The 12,914-nt window shown below is 57.0% G+C and overlaps 1 protein-coding gene across 2 annotated transcripts in view; it reads left to right on the top strand.

Annotated features, from left to right (window-relative positions):
- Nucleotides 1-12,914, top strand: part of LASP1 (LIM and SH3 protein 1) — a 34,774-nt gene that overhangs the window by 746 nt on the left and 21,114 nt on the right. For both annotated transcript variants that reach the window (XM_074926938.1, XM_074926937.1), the window contains exon 2: nt 4,284-4,378. In XM_074926938.1, the coding sequence (XP_074783039.1) occupies nt 4,284-4,378 (95 nt within the window). The remainder of the gene's footprint in view (nt 1-4,283; nt 4,379-12,914) is intronic.

Here is a 12,914-nt window from a genome sequence, read left to right as displayed (position 1 = left end):
CAAACCTGCCCGGAGGTGGCTTCGTCCCTCGGCTTTGCCCCTACCCCTCCTTGGGTGGGGGGGGGGCTGAGCCGCTCTCCTCCCCTTCTTCTTCCAGGCTTCTGGGACGACCAGTTTAGGGACTAAAAAAAGTAACTTGACGAATGCGCGGATCTCGGCGGCGACATTCCTGAGCTTCGGCGGACCCCGGTGCCCGCGTTTTTAACAGATGATGTTTCTTCCTTCAGCTGGGAATGGCTCGAAGCTCAACTCTCAGCCCTGTGTCCCGGGCACTGACCTGGGCCTTGGGCGCGGAGAACCCGCTCTGGAGCCCGCGTTGGCCTCGCGTAGCTGCGGGGTGTCCCAGTTGGGGGTAACTGGAAGGGGAAAGTGGGGGGGCCGCAACCCGCTGCCTCCTCCCGCGCAGCCGCTCTGGGGTTTGTGCCCCTTCGGAGCTGGCACTTGCGTGTGGCCGGGAGGGCACCGCTGACGTGCCGCCTGCGGCCACGTATTCTGCCTGCTGCCGTCGTCTTGTACTCCGAGGGGGCTTTTTAGCTTTTTCTCGCTTAAAAAAACCCATTGCCCGGTCAGCGTTGCGATGAAGCGCGTCCCAAACCCGACAGCAGCCCCCCGCAACACCCCCTCTGTTCCTTTTTCCTGGCGTTCCTGCCTGGCAGAGCCTCCCCGCTGCCCGTAGGAGGACGGGGCTGTTCCGAGCGGCTGCTCCCCTGGTTTCGCTCCACCTGGAGCAAAGTCGAAAGGGCGGCCGGGCTGTTGTTTGTGTAAGTGCTGGGAGTGCTGAAGCCGAACCACGAGGCTTCTGGGAGGAGAAGTGTGCGAGTAGCTGCGCTCCGGCTCTCGGTGCTGCGGCGTCGACAAGCAGATGCGCTTGGCTTCCTCCTGGCAGCGAGATCGGGAGAGTCCCGTCTCCCTTGTGAGATTTACAGTAAATGAGGGAAAACTCGGTGCTGCATCAGCCTTTCCAAACGCAGCCGGAGCAGCGAGACTGCTGACAGCTCCTGCTCGGGTGGAACTCCGCCCGCAAGTTCTGCCTCTTTGACTTTTCACTTCGTCACCTTGCAAAAGGCAAAAATGACCCTGCTCGGGCTTGGGGAAATGGGTGCCGTTCCCTTCCCCCATGCCTCTCTCCGGATAAGGTGCCGTGCGAGGTCCTGGCTTCCGCAGGGGAAGTGACATCTCCTGTGCCGCCCGTCGCAGGGTTTGGTGGCTGCAGCTGCAACTGCGGAACCCACCTAAAGCTGATGTCAGATGAGTTTTTCTGAAATGACTAGAAGTTAGAACTAGCCCCGACAGCGCCTTAAACCCGCTGAAGGATTTGCCTTCAGCCCGAGGAGTCTCTCCTCGTGTTGTCCTCTAACCCCAGTGACGCTCCAGGTGCGGAGCGATGGCTTTGCTGGGTGGGGGGGTGTTGTGTGGCCCCGGCGTGAGCTATAAATGGATACACCCGCAGGAACGGTGGCAGCGAGCTCTGTCCCCGGGTCTAGTCTGCTGTGAGTGGCACCGTTGCTTCAAGGGCTCCATCTCTCCCCGAGCAGCGTGCCTGGACCGCGGCCAGCGTGCTGCTCGTGGGGTACGGGCTGCTGCGGCCTGGGGTGAGCCGCACTGCGCAGTCGTCCCTGGGATCGCCTCCAGATGTTCTTCAGACTTAGAATTGGAGAGCACGGGCGTTTGTGCTCCTCAAAACCTATTTGAAGCTTGTCCTCGTTCTCCGCAGCCGTGCTGGAGGGCGAGCAGTTGCGTTCCTGGAAGCCTACATAGCTGCTGTTCCCCTGTGTCAGGGCTGTGTTGCAGCCCTCCTTTTAGTGCTGGTTTAGATTCCTGGATCTGGCGTTAATACAGAGCGGTGAGGCAAAGTTTTAGTGGCAGCAAGACTTAGAGATGGGGGTGGTACTCTCTGGGTAGCTCAGGCTGCGGAGTCCCTCGTAAGAGCCACAGGACAGAAACACCTCTGCTGAACGACGCCTCACGCAAACTGAATCGGCATGGATTGCTCCCCGGCTGGGGGCGAGGCCGCCCGAGCGCAGCGCTTCTGCTGTGCTGATTGTGGAGACCGCCACAGGCGGGGGACAGCTGGCCTGGCCAGATACTCCTTGGCTCTTGGGAGCCTGGGTATTCCTCGGAGGAAGAGGCTCTGAAGTCATGTTGGCTGTCAGCTCATCGCCACGTATTTATAGCGGCATCTCTGGTATTTGTGCGGAGCTGCGCCAGCGCTGGGAATGGCTGACAAGCTCGGAGAGGTCTCTTAATTCCCTCTAATGTGGCAGTAGCTCAACTGAAAGGCTGTAACTTTGAGGGTGCCGGAAGAACTCAGCACTCAGCTGTTGATCTGTCTATCCTTAAAGAGTCTGAAAGCTGGGAGAGGGAGGGGGAAAATAATCCTGTGCAGGCTGGATGTGGACGAGGGTGTTGGTCCGCAGCGGCGCGTGGCGCCGTCAAGCCCCCTCTCGCCGTTAGCAGCGAGCTCTGGAGCAACTTGTATAACTAGAGGAAAAGAACAAATAATGTTGCTCTGAGCAACTGAAACGAGGCAAATTGTCCTTCTGGGCTGAGTCATAGTCTCGTAGAGCCGCGGCGATGTTTGTGCTCCGGGTGTGGTACCTGTGGGTAGGTGGCACAAGGGTTTAGGCTTGGCTCTTGCCGTCTCCTTGCAGGAACACAGACAGAGCCAGTAGTTGCGGTGGTGGAAATGACTTTTTAAAAGCTTAAGGGTGGAAATCGTAGCAACAACCACCAGCTGTTCTCCCTGGGCTTGTTTGCTGCACGTTAAATGTGTGCCTGGCTCCCGGTCCTGGGTGTCACACTGCAGGCTTGGTGACTGTAATCTACTCGGTATTATGAGCTGCTAATGTGGCTTTGGGCTTGTTCTTTCTTTTTTTGGGGTGATGCTGGGGGTTTGTGTGCTGTGCAGGGGGGCTTGCTGAATAGGGGGATCAGCTGAGGAGGAAGGGCAACTCTAGGGCAGCACGGCCTTACCTGGGGTGAGTAAAGACGTTGCTTCGAGTGAGTAAAGACAGGGCTGTGTGTTGCCTGCTGTGCTGCTCCAGCTTGGCTCCTGCCTGCGTGTTTCCTGATCGGCCGTGCCCGGTCTGGTCCCCGCGAGGTCACGCCAGACCCCTGAAGTGGCTGTGGCTGCCGGAGGAAGCACAAAGTCTGGTCACTTAGTGCCTGGCAGAGCATCAGCCGTGGTCTGCGTGGGGTTGAGCAGCTTTGCAGAATTGCTTGGTAGCAGCTCTGAGCTGTTCTCATCGGGCTCCTTCCAGCCTAGAAAGTCACTTGGGCCGGTTAAATGCCGCGTGGAAATAATTTCTTTGAGTAGCCCTAAAAACTTTGTTAAAGACAGATCAACAGCGGAGTCCCGAGTTCTTTAGGTGTGTGACCCATAGTGTGAAGCCATGAGCTGAGTTTCAGGGAGGGTGTTTTTAGCTCTGCTGCTGTACACCTCTGTGCAGCTGACGGATCTCGGGTAGGATGTGGGGGCAGCTGGAGGCTGCTGGTGCAAGAGCTGTGGGGGAGACGATGCAAAAACTCCCTTCACCAGAATGTCAGGCGAGCAGCCTCCTCTTCCCCGGCCCTGCCCGGGGTTAGGCTGCAGCCCCGGCAGGAGCAGTCATAACTCTTGACAGCCCCACCGTGAGGATGAGGAGTGCTTGGGGTGATCCTGCATCCCCTGGGGCCGGAGGGTTTGTGAGGAGCTGCTGAGGCTGCAGCAGGAGGGTGGTGTCTGGTGAGAACCTTCGCGCTGTCCCTGTCAGACTCTGCTGCTCGTGAGAACCGTCTCTCCTTTGTCTTCGTTTCCTTGGCTCAGTGTCTCTGTGCAGCCTTACCTGACCTGCTCTTCTGGCTATCTCTTGGCTAACATCAGCAAAAAAACCCTTAAAGCAGCAACTTTGAAGCCTGCAAACACCAGCTGTTAACTCTGCTGAGGAGCTCCCTGCTCACAGGGGTTTGTGTTGTGCCTCTGAGTAGGCGGCTTCTCCTGCTCAGTGCTGGGCTGAGCCCACGAATTCCTGGTCTGGAGGTAAGGAAGCAAGATGCTGTTGTGATGCGGGTCACAAGCGTTGAGGCCCTCTTGAGATAAGATGCATTGGGAGGACCCGGAGGGATTTACTTGTCTCCTCAACTAGTGAGGATCTGTCCTGGGTTTTGCAGGGACCATGGATGATGCTACCACTGACACCTCTAGGCGGGAGGAGCTGCTGAGTTTTGAGTTGTGCGATTCTCGGGGGACGTGGCCCTGTTTTGCAAGTCACTCGTGTTAATGATTCTCTTGTCTCTCTTTCCAGTTCTGGCATAAAGCATGCTTCCACTGTGAGACCTGCAAGATGACCCTAAACATGAAGAACTACAAGGGCTACGAGAAGAAGCCGTATTGCAACGCGTAAGTCTCTGCTACTCGCTCGTTGCCACTGAGAAAGCCTCGGGGCTGGGACGTGCTGTAGGGTTTGCTGGACCTTCTTCCTCCTTGGGCACCAGACCTGACACCCTAAAATGAGGGGTGTGGGGAACCCTGACCTCTGCAGAAACTCTCTCTCCCTGCTGCTCCGCAGCATTTTCTGGGCGTGCGTGTGAAGAAGCTGAAGGAGTCACACAGGCCAGTTAATGCTGGTATTAAACCAGTGTTTTCCAGGCTTAAATGCCAGCTGATGCCTGCTCTCCAGTTCCAGCTTGGGCAGACAGAAGGTGAATAAAATTCAAATACAGGCAGGTGTTTACACGGAGCTGATCTTAATCTGTATCCCCTTAAAGGGAAATAAGAAGGTGTTTATACCACCCCAACCGAATACGGTGTTGGGGGAGAGAGTGTGAGACAGCAAGGGACCCGGGAGTCACGCTTGCAGGCTGGGCTCTGCTGGGCTCGTGGCCAAGTGCATTCACTCATCCACTGGCACTTGCCCTGGGTGTTGGCGAGGCGAATGCATCTGAAGGTAAATAAATACAGCTGGAACTCGGAGTCCTCTCCTGAGCAGCGTGGGGAGGTGGAGGCAGAGCAGGGTGGAACAAGCTGCCTGTGCTGCACCTCACTTCACTCTCCTGCATCTTTCAGGCTGCTTCTGATTGGTGGATGTTCACTGGGCCCTATTTTATTTTTTTTATCAAGAAAGACCCTTAATTGTGTGTGGCTTTTCTGGGCTCTGCTGTTGCCCAACCAGCACTAGTCCCTACTGAGCCCACAGGATTGCGCTGAGCTCTGCATACCTGACCTGTTTCTTAATGTCTATAAAGCAGCTTTGCAATAAGATTTTTGTAGCTGCTTCTTACCCATTAACAGTTCTTAGAAAGAAAATTCAATAGCGTACTACTACTAAGCCTTGTATAGGATGGGCCATTCACAGAGTACTCTAAAAACATTAATCCCCGGCAACATCCTTGTGAGACGGGTATTACCCTATTAATGTCTAAGGCGAGTAGAAAGAAGCAGTAAGACCATCAGCCATATGGTGCCTTAGTGGAAACCTCCCACTCCTGTAGCTCTTTTATAGGTTGGTTGTTGCTGATATCGGGTGTGGATGACAACTGTGACTTGTCTAAAGTCCAGAACTTGCGTTGAACCGAGATGGGACTTGTAGCATTCTTGTCTTGGCTGGTAGTGGCTGTGCCCTGGGATCTCACCTGAAATGCCGGGTGGCAACTGGGTGAAAAGTAGCAAATAACTCTTATCTGGTTGTATGGGGGCCAACAGCACTGCCAGAGCTCCAGCTGCTGAGGTGAAACTGGGAACTGCCCTGGGGTAACTGGATGAGGGGGAAGCCCATGGTCTGGGGCAGGGAGAGCTCTTGATTAGAGGGGTGCTTGTTCTTGGGCTGGGCAGGTCTCGGCCCACCGCGGTGGTCCAGCCATCTGTGAGCTTGAGACCTTGACTTGCAGAGAGCTGCAGGAGGCCAGACCCCGGAGCTCTCCTTAGTGTCCTGGAGCAAAGCTTTCTCCTCTGGATCGTGGGCATCCCCGCAGAGAGCCTTGCCTGGCACCGTGGGCTAGGGCATGCCCATCCCCGGTGGCCGTGGGGATGGGCCTGGGGTCCTGTTCTTGTGCTCTCTCCCTCCAAGCTGCTGGAAGGGAAGTGGGATAATAATGGGAAATTCCTGAGATTCCAAGGAGTCTGCGCAACCTCGACCCATCTCAGTTTCTCAACCCCCTCTGCTCCAGAGCTCCCTTTGATGCTGGCTTGCTGTCTTAACCCTTTAGCAGCCTCCCTGAAGAAGAGGCAGCTGTTTGTCTCGCTCCTACCCCAGGGTAGCCCTGGATGTTCAGAACTCTGTGCAGAAACCCGCATTCAGTGCTTTGTTCTTTTTGCTTTGCCCGGCCGTGCCTTAAAGCAAAGGGAAGTGAGAGCAGCTGGAAACTGCTGGCACACGAGGCTTTGCCTCTGGCAGCTGCCAGCCCCTTGTCCGCTGGGGTGGAGGCTGTACGGTTGCAATGCCCGGATGTGGCTTTGGTTCCTTCTCTGCTGCCCCCGGAGTGTCCTGGGGAGGAAGAAATGTCCAGGGAAGGTGAGTGTGTCTGGCAGAGCCCGGCGCAGAAGGAGCCCACCCTTTCCAGACAGCTCCTGCTGATGTCGGAGTTGAGGGGCAACATCTTCCATCCCCTGAGAAGGGGGTGGAAAAGCAACGTTTATCCTGGCAGGGAAGAGGCTGCTTTTCTGAACATGCCTTAGCACAGGGTCTCCTCTGTTTGAACCGTGGCCTTCTGCCAAATTCCTGCATTTCTTTCTTCAAGAGAGCAGGAGGAAGAGGGCTGGGCTTCCTCCCGATCTGACAGTACCCCAGCCGTAGATCTCTGTGAAGCCTTTCCCGAAGGTGGCTGGTTAACTCTGCCCTCCGCCCTCCCCATGCCCACCCGTGATGGGAACTTGCTTGGTGACAGATGTGATGGTGTGTGTCGCCCCCCTCACCATTCCTCTTTTGGTTTCAGCTGGGCACTGGGGTGACGGGGAGTCACTGGGAGGAGCATTCAAGGCTGGGCTTATCTCTTTTTACGTGAGCACTTTGAACTTAGAGGTACGAGTGGAGGAAGGGCAAGAGCCAGCTGAAGTTTGAGGCTTCTGCAAATGAAGGATGGGGAGAGCCTGGTGTAAAGGACAGGCAAAGCTGCATGTGCGTCCAAGGGGACCAGCTGCTCCCAAATGTGCACTTTATATCTACAGGCTTTAAGTTGGTTTTTGTGCTAAGGGATAGCAGAGCTCTGGGCTGAGGCTGGGGGCTCAGGGCTGTGAGTCCCAAACGGGGGCGATACCTGCAGCAGCAGGACTCTGGTCCTCTCCTTCCAGACCACCCCGGTGCCTCCAGCCCCGAGCTTTGCAGCACGGATTTGTGCCTCAAAAATCCCATCTGAGAGTTCAAAGCTGTGTATTTGGTCTGGGGGGTCAGAGACATCCCTGGGCAGCGCAGAGGGGAGCTGGCGTGGGGCTGGGACGTGAGGAGAAGGAGCTGCATCCCTGGCAGGAGGCTCCTTTTCTGTCTCTGGCTTGGCTACAGGTTGGTTTTGCTCCTCTCCCTGGAGGACATCTAGACAAGACCTGAGGCCAGACTTCATCTCCGAGCTGTGGGTTTGCCCGGATTTGTGCTGATGAACAAGCAGTCGCCCTGTTGGACACGCCTGTGTTGGGAAAGCCCAGCTCTGCTGAGCACACGCGTCCTGCTGCTGGAGCACGGCTGATCAGAGGGGCTGCCTCCGCCGCCTGCACACCCCACAGGGCTGGATTATTTTTTTTTTATTTATTTCCTTACCGCTGCAGACTAGCTGGCAGGAAGTTAATGGCCTACTTGCTCAGCAGTCCCTCCTCCCCCAGCACGGAGGAGCGGCCGCTGGCCTGACGCAGCATCCTTTGTTCGAACGCACCCGGGAGCCGGAGCTGCCAGCCCAGACCCTCCGCTCACCTCCCTGCTCCTGGCTCGGGCTGGCCCCCAGTGCAGAGCACAAGGAGATCATGGTGCTGCTGCATCTCCACATCCCCCTCACAAACTGCCTTTTTTTTTTTTTTTTCCCCCTACCTAAAAAAGGGGCTAAAGGCTAAGCCAGACCGCCAAAACTCTCTCCCGTAGGTGTCGGCAGGGTCCCCGCTCCCCCATCTGCTGTACTTGCCTGACTCCAGGCTCCCTTCGAGGCGCTGACTTTCCTTGCAGACGCCACACCCGGTGGCGTGTGTGCTGATGTGTCCCGGGGGATCGGGATCTCGGTGCTGACATTCCTCTTGGCTGAGTCAGGGCAAGCGGCTCCCAGCTCGGCAGTTGCCCTGCCCGGCTTACCTAGACCCAGCACCTGGTGTTACTGGGGCCCAGTGACTCAGGGCAGGACCTGTAAAACTTTTAATTCCTGTTGATGACCCAGAGAACCTCCCTGGCAGATTTCTCACTGTTAAATCGTTGCCTTTCCATGCAGAACGAGCGGTCCAATACCTCTGGGCTAACTCCTTGCTTGGAAAAAGTTAGTGAGCTGCTCTGAGCTTCACAAGAAGCCAGTGATCTGTTCTTGGCAAACCTCTCTGCTCCATCTGGTAGCAGCCTACTACATTAATAAAGCGATCTTCCAAGTTTTGGGGGGGGGGGGGGGCAGGAAGGGAAAGAGGAACAACTGTGTTGCTGGGATGGAGTCCAGGTGTTTATCCCATGCTTTATTTGTGCCGAGTTTCTGGATGAGAACTGCCTTTCTGTCTTGGTGCGCACACTTTGTGTGCCGTGGAGCTCAGAACAGCCTCGGCTTTTTGTCTTGGTGTAAATGAAAGCTGGTGTCCCCATATGCTGCTGGGCAAGGGGGGAAGGACCCCCAACACACGTGGCTTTGAGGTGCTGGGGGGGTCCAGGGCACCTCTGCTTTGCCTCTGCTGTGTTTGGGGAAGGACTCGCTGGTGTCTCTTCCGTGGGGAGAAGGATCTGGGGTGTGGGAAAGCTCCTGAGTAACGCCGTGATTTCATGGCTGAAGGCTGCGAATGTCAGCGAAGCCTCTTCGGGGTGGAGCGTCTTGTTTGCAGAAGTGCTCGGGAAGGGCTTACTGCAGGTGCTGCCTGTGTACCCCGGACCTCTCACGGCTGAAATCCGCAGCTGGAGATCCAAAACGCTTCCGAGGGGCTCCGCTACCCTCCCTCCACCTCATCTGTGCCTGTTACCATCTCTCCAGGGCCGGTTTCTCCCTGTGCTGGACGCTACCGGAGATGAGTTCAGACCTGTGATGCCATGGGGTGCACAACCCTGAGCGTTTGTGGGTGAAGCCAGAGGTGGGCGAGAGGAAATCTCCCCGCGACTCTTCGCAGATGACTCCTCTCCCTCCCGAGCTCACCCTGCCACGTTGCTCCTTCCCGATACCCCCGGGTGTTCTCCACCCACCTGGTTGATGTTTCCCAACTGCTCCTGGATTTAGGAGGGGAATATGTGCTCCTGCTTCAGGTGTGCGGTGCCCGCTTAGTGCTAAAGACTAAACCATCTCATCTGAGCAGAGCAGATGGTGAGTGAGCTCGTTTTCCCAAGAAACACCCTCCCCTGTAGTCAGGGGGTGCTGCCTGGGTGGGTGAGGGTCCTCCCACTGTCGCTGTCCTGCTGTGCACGGAGCATCCCCGCTCCTCCTGCCCTGGGCTGGCAGCTCACCCTGCTCGGGCTGAGTTTGGGGGTTCAGGCAGAGCTCTGGGGCTCGGCAGCTGCCCGCAGCCCTGCCCGGAGGAGCGGGCAGCAGCCAGGCAGCATCCTTGGAGCCAGGAGCGCAGGGTTTGGGCTGAGTCTGCAGCAAGGGCTGCCCAGCGTTGACCTTGCTGCAGGGGGGCAGATGGATGTTGACTTTCCTAAACTTGCTTATCCGTGCCTGGGGCCAAAAAAATGTGTGGAAAAACCCAGCTGGGTTGGGAAGCCTGGTCTGTTCCCATAAACACAGCGGGGGGAGGGCGGGACAGGCAGTGCTCTGTTTTGGGGGGGTCAGCGGTGGGAAGGGGGAGCGGCGTGACGAGCAGAGCCCTTTCCAGAAGTGATTTCTGACTCCGCAGCTTGGCAACCCCTGCTCTCCTACGTTCGCTTGAAATCTTTCCATTATGGATTAAAGTAGGTTTGTGAAAACAGGCTGGGTTTTTTTTTTTCCTTAGGCAGCGTGCTGCTCTGCAACACCCTCGGTAGCTGCTGGCAGAGCCTTTGGGGACGGGGGTGAGGTAGATGCTGCTGTGCTGAGGGAAAGCAGAACTGGCAGAGCAAAACCCTGCAGCCGTGCTAGAGCTGCTGGCCACGGGTTTTGCTTCTCCTGCCTCCTCCAGCCCTGTGCTACCCTGGCAGGGGTACGCTGGGTGGGCAATGGGAGGGTCTCCGCAAAGCTCCGTCCTGCAGAGTTGGGCTCTCAGTTACTTTCTGCAAAGCCAGTTTTTGGGGCGGGCTGGGAGCGGGTGCTGGCGGAAGGCAGCGGCTGGACCTGCCATTTTGGCAGCTTCTCCCTGAAAACGCTGGGAGGAACTGAACTCTTCCTCTGCAGCCTGCTCTTTTGTAGTAGGATGTTTGCAAGCCCTCTGCAAAGCGGCGTGACGCTGCTTTTATTATTAAAAAAAGAACAGTTTATTTTTTTTTAAGCTTGTCCCCAAGAATCAGCAACTCTTTGAAAGGCAGGATGTGAACTCGGGAGCCTTTTTGGCAAAGCAGACCCTATTACTTCCTTTGTTTAATTTTTCTTTCCCAAAACCACGGTACAGCTGCACAGAGGTGACTGTCACCTCTCGGAGGTGCAGGTTTGCGGGTGGGGAAGGGACGGTGTATTTGCTAAAGTCTGCGCTGCTGCTTGCTGGACAAGTCTGCCAAAAGCAGCCTGTACTCCAGTACAAGCAGCACTTCGGGCTGGAGAGCCTCTTCTAAACCCTCAGTTGTCTCTTCTAAACCCTCAGTCGTCTCACACAGCATCGATGGTGTAAATCCATCTTGCTGGAGGAACAGATACGGGTTCTGAGTCCTGCTGGCCCTTGTAGCTAACAGACCTGCATCAGTTGGCTCTTTGTGGAGCAGCTGGATGGTGCCAACCTGCACCTACATGAGGGTTTAGAAATGGGTCCCACCAGTCTCTTTCTGGAGAAGTTCAACTCCGTCTCCAGCTTGTGAGAAGCTCCGAAGGCCGAAGTTCAAGTAGGGCCGTTCAGCTTGGCTCCCTGCGAAGGCGTTTCTCTGGGCGGGACTGGGATGTGACGGGGTGCAAGTGCTTGGAGATTTCCATGGATCTGGAAGTGAGATCCCTGGGGAAGCCCTTACGCTGCTGCTCTGCGTCTGGGAGGGTGAAAATGCTGCCCAGGTGTGGCCACAAGGAAACTGGGACCCGGGTGCTGCTATGGGGCTGTTTCTGGTGGGTGTACGGGAGGAGGGGTCTGCGTTTGCTTTCTCATGTCCCTGCTGAAGGAGCTTCCTTCGCCTTGCCTTTGGTCGTGCAGCTGTCCCCTCGGGTGAGCTGGGTGAGCTCTTTCTGCCGTGGCTGTGCCGGGGAAGAGGCAGAGCTGCCCGGGGAAGGGCTGTGGGGTGCAGACGGAGGGTTTGCCCGCGGGAGCCCCGCAACTCCCCGTTAACAGCAGCGTCAACTTTCCTCTGCCTCGGGCTTGCTGCGTTCACACAGCTCCTAATGCGGGAACCAGACAGGCTCTATCTGGCCGGAGGAGACTCGATTGACCTGATTTAGCAACACAACCAAAACCGCCTCGTCTCTGGGGGCTGCGGCTGGCCCGGCGCAGCCTGGCCGGGGCCTCCTGCCGAGGGCTCGTACGCAGGGTCTCGCTGCGGGCCATAAAGCTCCTTTTTTCTGGAGGAGGAACTGCGTGCGTTGGGTTTTTGTGGGTTTTCAAGGGCAGCGAGTGGCCGCCCCCTCTGTGGGTGGCACCTGCGGGGCTGGAGGTGCCGCCGGGATCCAGAAGGAGCTCTGGGCTGTTTGTGTCCGGGGGGGCAGATGCCCCACGCTGAGCCAGGGCTGGCTGCCTGCCCGGGACAGACAACCTCTGCCCCAAAGCTGCCTCTGCCCTCGCTGTGCTCCTCCTCAGCTGCCCGTTCAGTTACTTCTGCAGCGTGTGAAATCCGGGGTGGCTTTTCCTCGCGTCTCTCCCGATGGGTGTAATCACCCGAGGTCCTGCAGAGCTGCAGATTAAAGGGGATATTTTTCCGCCAGCCTGGAGCGAGGACGCGACGCCGGCGAGCCTTTGCTCCGTCACGTGTCCCTCTGCCCCACATACTCGCGTGCCACTTGGCTTCATCTGACAGCAGCCCCCCGCGGGGGGAGGGACCCTGCGTGTCCCTTTTCGTTCAACTCTAATCAGGCAGAGGATGGATGCCAGCGGTGTCTGCGAGGAGAGACCCCGAGGTGCGAGGCCAATCCGCTGACCGTCTGGCGGCTCTGCCCCCGAGACCAGCAGGCTCCTCTCCATCAGTTGTTAAAATAATCCGTGTCTGATGGAGCAGCTGCGGGGATGCCGAGGGCTTGACACGCACTCGCCCTGCCCAGGCTCCTCACCCCTCCTGCTTTGCAGCCGCAGCATCACCAAAGCTGCAGAGCATCAGGCAGTCCCCGAGACCCACCGAAACTTGGCTCCCTCCCCACTTCACCCTCCTGCATCCCATCCCCTCAGGCAGGGAAAACACCGGGACGCTCCTGCCAAAATGGGAGCAAAGCCTTTGGACTTTGTTGTAGCATCAGCCAGAAGTAGGAACCGGGGCACCTCCCTCCAGGTACCTCGCACGGGTGTTGTGGTTTTTTTTCTCCCTGGCTGCCATTTGCTCTTGAAAGGTTACTCGTTTTGCCTGAATAACCATTACTTGGCAGCAGACTTTACACAAATGTCACATCTAAGGGTGCGTGGGACTAATTATTTCCCTGCAGTTTGTCAGAAGAGGGATGGTTTGAAGCCGTTTCCCCCCTGTTTGTCTTCTCAGGCTGCTTGTGCCTGAAGCCTGCGCAGCCCGGAGGGTTTTTCTAAGGACCTTTCAAAG

This window comes from Athene noctua, chromosome 25 (assembly GCF_965140245.1).
Source record: "Athene noctua chromosome 25, bAthNoc1.hap1.1, whole genome shotgun sequence".
NCBI classification, from domain to species: Eukaryota; Metazoa; Chordata; class Aves; order Strigiformes; family Strigidae; genus Athene; species Athene noctua.
This window is presented reverse-complemented; position numbering and strand designations above follow the sequence as displayed.